Genomic DNA, 9,048 nt, shown 5'->3' with positions numbered 1-9,048 from the left:
CTGGTCTTATTTGAAAGGTTTACCACATTAATTGGTCACAGAATACTTTTAAAGTCAATTAATAGTTTAGATTCATGAAACTCTTGTATTTTGTCGTTAAAGAAGAAAACAGCTGCCTAAAACCATTTATAAAATGGCTTGGATAAATTAAGTGCTGTGATTGGCTTAACAAGATCACATGACCGTGCAGTAAGAATTGTTTTACCACACAGCTATGACATCATAGACCAACATACTTACCTGATCTATTAATATTACTACACCTTAATAGTAACTATTATATAAACCAGGGGTGTCTAATCCTGGTCCAGGAGGGACAGCGGCCCTCCAAGGCCAGGATTGGACACCCCTGATCTAAACAGTGTTTCTGCAGGTAAAAATGTCAACATACAACTGAAACAGCATTTAAATCACCCAACAGTCTGTTTTTTTCATCTCTTGTCACTAAGAATTACAGAAAAAATGGTAAATATGCTGTGGTATTTAGTCAGAGCAAAATGTAGCAATTTTATAAGTTAGAAATAACCCACTGCAGGGTGTGCGGTAAGACAATTCTTACCGCACTTCCTGGATAGTTGAAGGCACTTGTGGGTTATTTCTTACTTCATCAATATAACAATTTATTTATCAAGACATTAAAAACAGCCTTTTAATAACGAATGAATATGGCCCATTTGCACACAAAAAAATCACCATGTATTTTCATACATTAAACTGTAGCACTTTAATGTACGATTCTCGGATATTGGTGAACATTCAAAAATGATTACAGACTTCTCGAGTTCTAAATAGGATTGGCAATTTGTTTTAATGAATAAATTACCGGTAGTGAATTTTCAAATAACTTCATCCACTGCTATTTTACCTAAATGTGTGTGATTGTTTACAAAAGTGGTACGTTGTTCCTGTTTTCTGAACATCTAGAAAGTCAACAATGAAATGTGTTCTACTCTTTCAACACAGACGACCTGGTCTAGGGTATGCTCCACTACTGGTATGATTTATCCCCTGTATACTAATGTTAATTAATATAATAAACAAATATTGGGCCCAAAAGTCAGGATTACTTTGACCTGGCAGTAATGCAATGTTTGACCGCTATGTTCTTGCACTAAATAAATACGATATACTCTTTTTAAAGCTGTGAAAGCATTTTTTTTTTAACACCAATCTTAACACCAGTATTTATCTTTTAGATAAAGGGAGGTGGCCAAAGTTACTTTGAAATGCCTTGTAACTTTGGCCATCCATAAATTGTACTTACTCACAGTAGCAGGTGTACATCACAAAAAATAGGAAATGTTCAGTGCAGATGACACCTCCCTCAGGCTTCACTCCGCTTCAAGATAATGTGCTGAATAATTTAGGAATATTGGATGAATATGCAACTACAAGAGAACATGGTCATTTAGGTAGTCATGGTGACATTTATTTTACTATTCTTGTGACATTTAAAACGGAAGAGGGACCTGGCTGTCAGATGATCTCAGTTTCAAGTCCAAACATATTGTATTTGTTTTATCTGATAGAAGAAAACACTTAGAGGTTAAAGGTATTAAGACTAAAGCCTTTTTTTTTTCTTGCCTCCAGTTTGCACAACATTCTCAAGTCTGATTTTTATTATTTTTTTCTGTTGATCATTTTGTATTCTAAGTGTTATTTTTTACTTTGACTCAGATTAAGCCAAATGTTGCTATGTTAAATCAAAGTCAGGCACCAAAATATAAACAAAACCTACATTTGTTTTAGTTTATAGATAGCTTGTTTCATAGGTTGTAATACAGTGGAGGTGTTGTAATGAGACTTGAGGATATTCTTTTGGACACGTTGGGGTATATGGAGGTGGTCTGTTCACGTTGCAGAGTTTTAAAGCAAATTTTAAGAAACCTAATAAAATAACATAGCATGTGATACACAAACCTAATTTCAATTGGGAAGATGTTTCCATTGTATGATACTGCAACAGAGGGTATCCATGCAGCGTCAGGAATCCTATACTGTAACAGCTTACCTACTAAGTGTGGATGATTTTAAACATGTCCATTAGGTGGCAGTGAGAAAATAATATTACGAACATGTACATTCATGTTTTGAATCTTCACGGTAAACATCAATGTAATTATTCACAAATTCTGCAGTATACTATTCTGAAAATTATTTGTTCGAAGTTGAACTTGTATGGCATCGGTTTCACAACAAATAATTTAATTTACTCTGAATTCAAATACATTGTATACAGCGCACTACTCCCTGTGCACCAGAACGACGTTTCTGCGCATGTTTAAGGGAACACTTCCGTATGAAGGTTAAAAGGTTATTTTTTATCTAGTTTTGTAGACAACAAAAAGTGCAGGTATGTGTGGAATACGAAAACGTTTTCTCTTTCAATAGTATTATATTTTTTATAAACATGTCATCTGATGGTTAAACTAAAAGGAAGAGAAAACGAAATTTAAGTCTCCCGTATGACGATATACAGCATGTAAACATGTGAACTTAAAGTTCAGTCGCACTGTCATGTTTTGTGTTATTGGCAGCTAGCTGTAGAATGTCTAGTAATGACTGTCATGTGACATTTAAATATATCGGTAGACCGCGGGAGGGATTCCTTTTGTTTTTATTAATTAAATGACATTTAATTAACTATGTATATATTTTCAATAACTGAAAGTTTGTATAAAACCTATCGCTTTTGCTTGGCTACAGTGGAGATGCATTACTAGCCTTGCATGCAGGGGGTCATTTTGTAGGGCACTAGCAACAGTAATTATCGAGTTTTTGTGTGAGAAGCATGAAGAATGCTGAAATACAGATTGACTCTTTCAGTCTATGTGATAATAAATAAAATTTTAATGGTCCCAGTTGAAAGCCAAGGCATCAAAATGTACCTCCTACCCAGTATGCTTTAGTATGCCAGGGAAACCTTATGGCACTGGGGAACTTCCTAGCTGTCATTTTTCCTAGTACACCAAACTACTGAAAACATATCAAATTCTTACTGGTATCAATAAAACCTATTATAATAATTAGGCTTTAATTTACCAGACAAAATAAAAGAAAAATGTTGGAAGATTTGTAAGTGGTATCAGATAAATAAATCAATAGATAAATAAATAAACAGAAATAGGGATAACGTTCTAATGCATTCAATTTGAAGAGTAACTTGACAATGACGGACAGTAAATCCCATGACCTCAAAACCCAAGAAAGCAGAGTGATGGCAGTTGATGAATGGCTGGATCGATGGAAAGAGGGCAAGATTGGATTCCATCAAGACCAAGTACATAAGTAAGCAAAACTCAATGCTGAATAGCAGCACACACCACTACGCAACGCAACGTGCAGGCTCAATGTTGATTCAAGAGCTAGCCAACGCAAAAGACTGTGGCATCCATAACACGCGTAACACTGTAAATAGCAATGTTTTCTTCTGTATATAAATGTATATGAAAGATGTTGAGTTTAGGTACCCAATATCTGCATATTCCAAATTCTATAGTATAAAAACCAAAATATATTTAACAGTAAAAGGGATGAGACCAGTGACAGTATGTCCAGTGTTAATAAGGGGTAAGAAATGTAACTTTGGTTTGCATTCCTTTTATATAACATGTGTAAGGCTTTCAGTAATCTGAAATAAAAATCATGGACTATATAACATTTTACAAAACACATTGTGAGGATGTTACTTTTTTTGTCATTTTATTTTGATGAGTCATTCACATGTACTTGTTTGTGGTGCTGGGAAGTAGAGTATTTGTTGCCAGTTACCCTACTCAGTTTTTGCTCATTTTTTTTTTTTCCCTTAGGCTGTTGAAGAAACATCTTGATGCAATTCTTGATGGAAGGAAGAAAATCCGTTGGTTTTTCCCACTGTGTGGAAAAGCTGTTGATATGAAATGGTAGGTATTTCCAAATGTAGCCACTAATAATAATAATAATAATAATAATAATAATAATAATAATATTTATTTTTATATAGCGCCTTTTAATAGTAGACCACTAAAGCTGGAATGACTAAGGTGAAAGGGACTGACAATATGCATAGTTAATGTTATAGCTAATGGGGACCTATGTGACCCAAGCCTTTTTGGCTTCAGTAAACTGTCTGCAAATCATATTGGAAAATGCATTTTGGAAAAGCTAAACAAGTTTAAAATTTCCAAATTTCCATTTTCCCTTTCAGTTTCATTACATACTGTGTGTGTGTGTATGGTCAGTAGATGTCCTGTTGGGACAAGTGTCAAAAACAGAAATGCTACTGTTGCTGCTGTAGATCTACAGATGCTGTTCTGTCCTCCAAAATTGTAAAAACCTGTATAAATGATGGATTCCGTTCAACAAACCAAATTCCGCTTTCACCTTCTGTGGCAGGGCGAAAGCCCTAAAATTTAAATAGTGTGTGTGTGGGAATGTAAGGTTGGCAGGGATGGGGTTAAATCTGTCTTTGCCAATTGGGGAGGGGCCACATGTATAAAATGGGGAGAAATGGGGAGAAAAAAAAGAAAATGGAAGACTGACATGACTAGCAGCGGCAGTAGGAGAAAGAAGGGGCTCCATGGTAAGGAGTTTGTGGGGAGTTTGTGCCCCTACATGGACCTGCAATTTAAGGAAGTGAACCACAGAGACAAGGTGTCCGCCGAGGAATGGCTCCACCGGAATGTCTAACCCCAGGCGCCCGCCCAACAGCATGAGATGGGTCACTCTGCCTTCCAAGCCCCATAGGACTGCGGATTAGACGCTCTTCTCGGCTCCCTAGAGGGCAAAGGCTGGTGCCTTGCATGCGGGGAGTTTTGGCACAAGGTGGTATGCTGCCCCCTTCTGCCTGCCCGAAGTCTAGAGAAGACGGAACTGCTTGCCCCAAAACAAAAAGGGAGGAGCAGACGTTCCCAGAGGCAAGCAAAGGAGCCGGTGCCATCTCCAGTGCCAGAGAAGGAGGTGCTGCCTGCCCGAGTGCCAGAGAGAGAGGTGCTGCCTGCCCTAGTGCCAGAGAGGGAGGGGCTGCCTGCCCGAGTGCCAGAGAGGGAGGAGCCACTGTCGTCTCCAGACCTGAAAGAGGAGGAGCTTCCATCGGCTCCAGTCAGCAGGGAAACCGGTGGGCCAACCTCACCAGCCGTTACACCTGCTGCTCAGGGGAGCACGGCAAAAACCAACTGCACATCCAGAGGGTCCAGCGTCCACTCGTCTGCATCACTGGCAAAGTAGCCACTGCCAGAGTGACCCACAGCCCTGCCAGCGTCGTCACTGCCGGAGTGCCCAGCATCACTGCCCGTGTCGCCACTGACGGACTGCCCTGCGCCACTGCCAGCATGCTCAGTGTTGCCACTGCTGGTCAGAAGAGGCGTTAAATGGGCGCCCCTGACAGAAGATCCAGGGCAACCATGGCCGAAGGCGAGGGGACCATCTCCACCACAACCCTGACCAACACGCCCACAAATTATATACAGTCTAGACCAGTTTTATGAATATCAAATCTAATTTACTTCTCTTCTTTTTATATTTATTTTTAAGGTTAGCAGACATGGGTCACTCTATAGTGGGTGTAGATGTGAGTGAGATTGCTATTAAAGAATTCTTCACTGACCAAAACCTTCCCTACACTGAGGAGCCAGTGCCTGCAATACCAGGGGCCAAGGCCTTTAAGGTACTGTATAGTAATCCATACTCAAACACCTTTGTTGTTCAAAATTTGAAATTGAAAAAGTCTGTTGTTGAAATATTTGTCTACCAAACTAAGTAAATTTTTTGGTGTTTCAAATGTACTTGTATCATCACATTTTTTTAGCTTGTGTTCTGTATGATTGTGTATTGTTGTTTCTGCTTAGATTAGTATTTTCCATGCTTACTAAATAGTCCAGCAAAAAATGCTTCTAGAAAACGTCTAGTTCTCAGAAACAAACTACACATTTAATTTATGTATTTGTTTTACAATTGGAATTTTATCCTTTCAGAAAATAATTTGTGGTACTTACAATGTAAAAAGCTTTAACAATGTGGCCCAGTCTGTCCTCTGCAACATGTTTCTGTTTTGTGGGAGGGTTAACTAAATCGTGTCGCATCAAAGTGACTGTGTACGGTAGCAGGGATTTTGACTGGGTCATTTGCATCTTGTCTTAGTTCAAGAGGGTCTTCACTTCAGCAAACCACTATTTATTTGACTTTTTTTTCTTTCAGAGTTCTGATGGAAAAATATCCTTGTACAACTGCAATTTATATGACTTCTGTAGGTACGAATTGCAATTTTTCATTAAAAAAATTCTTGCATCTCATTATCAAATCAAACAGTCTCAAACAGTCCCTCGTTTACAGTCTATTTAGTTAATCTACAGTAATTCTCAGATTTTTCGAAACAATCTGAATTTCTCTATTCAAGTGGCCCCGATCAAACAAAATTAGCTCTGGGTCAACAAGAGTCAAAGAAGCAATGTCTGATTTTAAGTTCATACTTTTATCTTTAACACAGAAAGCTAAAATAACACAGGAAAGCAAAAAAACAACAAGGTGACTTTTGAGACATTTGATATGCTACTGTAGGGCAAGAAAATAGTTTTTAATTTGTTGGTTACCTCTCCTTAACATATGAATATTTTAATATATTTTGATACATTTATTTTATAAGTTTATAAGTTTAATTTGACATGAGTGAAATTTAAACTACGAACGCCAGACAGGAATTATAGAAAATGTACATACAGTTTTGTCATATTTACTTAATACAGACACAGACGCATTTTAATTTGCTAATCTAATGTGGGTCTGACAGAACTTCATGAATTTCCATTTCCAATTGCAAGAATTTATTAGCTACAGTATGTTGTAGGTACTGAACAATAATAAGACTGCTAGAGGTGTAATAACCAGGCTTAATATTTCCAAGGCTGTAGTTTTCCTTTAAAACTCTGATGCTTATAGAAAAACGCAGTTCATCATCTTATAATAAAGTAAACCAAATTTCATGTTGTTATCTTGCAGAAAAATAGTAAACATTCCATTAACTGCATACTATCGTCTTTCTTTGTAGCTCAATTGCTGGCAAATTTGATGGCATCTGGGACAGAGGTTCCTTAGTAGCAATTAACCCTTCGGATAGGCAACGGTGAGTCAAGAAAAGGTATTCCTCTACATTGTAAACAGATAGGTGCATTACAGTTACACTTTTAATGTAAATACATTCTCACAATTAACTCCCACTCCAAAGTAACTACATTAATCCAGACAGTTTGTGGTGCCAATGTAACCTATCCATTTTTCCTAATAGTAGTCTTGGTAGGATTTCAGCTCATTAGTGAATATATGAGTTAATTGCAGCAAGTAGTACATTTTTCCATTGATGTTCATGCATAGCACATAATATAAGGAAAGGTTCAATAGGTTGGACTCAGTGAGAATTAGCAAGCTCGAGATAAAAGAAAATCAATTATTTTTTACAAAAAAATACAATACAAATAATTGTTTTGAACCAAGAGTTGTTACGGTTAATTAAAACTAATTTTGCTTTTTCTATATAAGCTATGCCACATTGATCGTCTCTTTGATGACCAAAGACTGTCGCTACCTCTTGGACACCTTGCTGTACAACCCAAGTTTATATAAGGGTAAGTCAAATCTGCATTTCCTCCCCTAAATATGAGACACCCAAAGAGAAGATAAATGTGTTAATTGGCTCTTGAGCACAGGCTTTTAGAATCTGTGCTCGATATATTTGAAGGTTCAACACCTAAGAGGAGTAGTGTCCTTTTATATGAGAGACAATCACTCCAGCAAAGGGAGCTGGTGGACAGATAACTGCAACAAAACTAAAAAAACATATGTAGAGGATCTCATAACTGCTCGTTATATGTATCATCATAGATGGTTGTAGTTAAAATAAAGTTGAGATGGGATGGTATTGAATGTCGCTATTGAAGAAGTCTGTTTTCTGGTTTAAAATTAAGAACTAATATCCCATCCAGGAATCACAACCACTATAGATCAAGATGTGTGATTGTCGAGCAGGATTGGTAAAAGACAGAATAAAGAGCTGCCTTTAAGGAGTGCTAACCAATGATTTAGAAATAATGTTCTTAGTTTTTCTCAGTATAATAACATTATTTCTGGCCCCCATTCCTTTGGGCCATATTGTGGCATCTTTAAATATCTGCATATTTCAAGATAAAGTAGAAAATGCAGGCAAAAAACAAGATCTTCAGCAGAAAAAAAAGTAAGACCAGCTCTTTTAATATTGTTTGCGCTAAGTGGATTTATCATTTCAAGTATTTCTCTTGTGTTAGGGGATTTTATTGCAGTTAATAGGTAGATACAGTTACATTTTAAATAGGTTGTTTTGTTCTTTTATCAATACAAATGTATTTAACTTTATGTTGAAATCTATTTTCTGCTATGAAGATAATTTGAGTACACTTGCTGTATCTGCACAGGTCCTCCATTTTATGTACCAGATGATGCAGTTGCAGATTTATTTGGTAAGTCTCCATTTTTTATGGTATTTTGGAAGTCTAAGACTGGACTCGTTGGGCACTTAAGAGCGATGAGGTGAAATATCCCTAGGTGATTTTCCTCCCTAACCCCCAATGACATGCACAGTGTGTCATACTTTAGAGTTTTACATACATCTGGAGAACCCCTAAACTAGCTGTGATATTCCTTAGCACAAGTAATTAAAAGTATCATTAACTATATTATTTTTGTTTAAAATATGGATGTACATGGAATAACTGTGGAGTATTTAATATGTGCTTATTTTTATTTTAGGTAAAATGTGCAACATTCAGATGTTGGAGTCTGTTGATGCACTAACAGAAAGACAGAAGGCCTGGGGAATAGATTATTTCACTGAGAAAGTACATCTTCTGACCCTGACTTCTTGATAAAATTGGATTTTGAGCTTTTGTGACCAAAAAGTGAATTGACATTTGGGTTGTTGCATATTATGTATTTTTCCCAAATTAGTTCTTTTTTTTGAGAGAGAGAAATTATTAAAAAGGAAGAAATAAAAACTAACTAAAGGATCAGAGGTTGTGTAATATGTTCCATTAATATGTGTGATGT

General features: G+C 36.8%; 1 protein-coding gene across 1 annotated transcript; it reads left to right on the top strand.

Annotated features, from left to right (window-relative positions):
- Positions 1 to 2,255: 2,255 nt before the first annotated feature.
- Positions 2,256 to 9,011, top strand: LOC117394941 (probable thiopurine S-methyltransferase). Its single transcript, XM_033993706.3, has 9 exons — positions 2,256 to 2,353; positions 3,158 to 3,288; positions 3,810 to 3,902; positions 5,512 to 5,644; positions 6,175 to 6,227; positions 7,022 to 7,096; positions 7,510 to 7,595; positions 8,418 to 8,462; positions 8,752 to 9,011. The coding sequence occupies exons 2-9, from the start codon at positions 3,170 to 3,172 to the stop codon at positions 8,865 to 8,867; spliced, it is 720 nt and encodes a 239-aa protein (XP_033849597.1). The 5' UTR covers positions 2,256 to 2,353; positions 3,158 to 3,169; the 3' UTR covers positions 8,868 to 9,011.
- The last annotated feature ends 37 nt before the right edge of the window (positions 9,012 to 9,048 follow it).

This window comes from Acipenser ruthenus, chromosome 3 (assembly GCF_902713425.1).
Source record: "Acipenser ruthenus chromosome 3, fAciRut3.2 maternal haplotype, whole genome shotgun sequence".
In the NCBI taxonomy this organism is placed as follows: Eukaryota; Metazoa; Chordata; class Actinopteri; order Acipenseriformes; family Acipenseridae; genus Acipenser; species Acipenser ruthenus.
The sequence above is the reverse complement of the archived record's forward strand: the minus strand, read 5'-3'. Positions and strand labels throughout refer to the sequence as shown.

Bases quoted from the DNA above. Each gene is read 5' to 3' on its own strand.
- LOC117394941 (XM_033993706.3), top strand. From the start codon at position 3,170: ATGACGGACAGTAAATCCCATGACCTCAAAACCCAAGAAAGCAGAGTG. The intron at 3,903-5,511 runs GTAGGTATTTCC...TTTATTTTTAAG, and splicing joins AAAGCTGTTGATATGAAATG to GTTAGCAGACATGGGTCACT. The intron at 7,596-8,417 runs GTAAGTCAAATC...GTATCTGCACAG, and splicing joins CAACCCAAGTTTATATAAGG to GTCCTCCATTTTATGTACCA.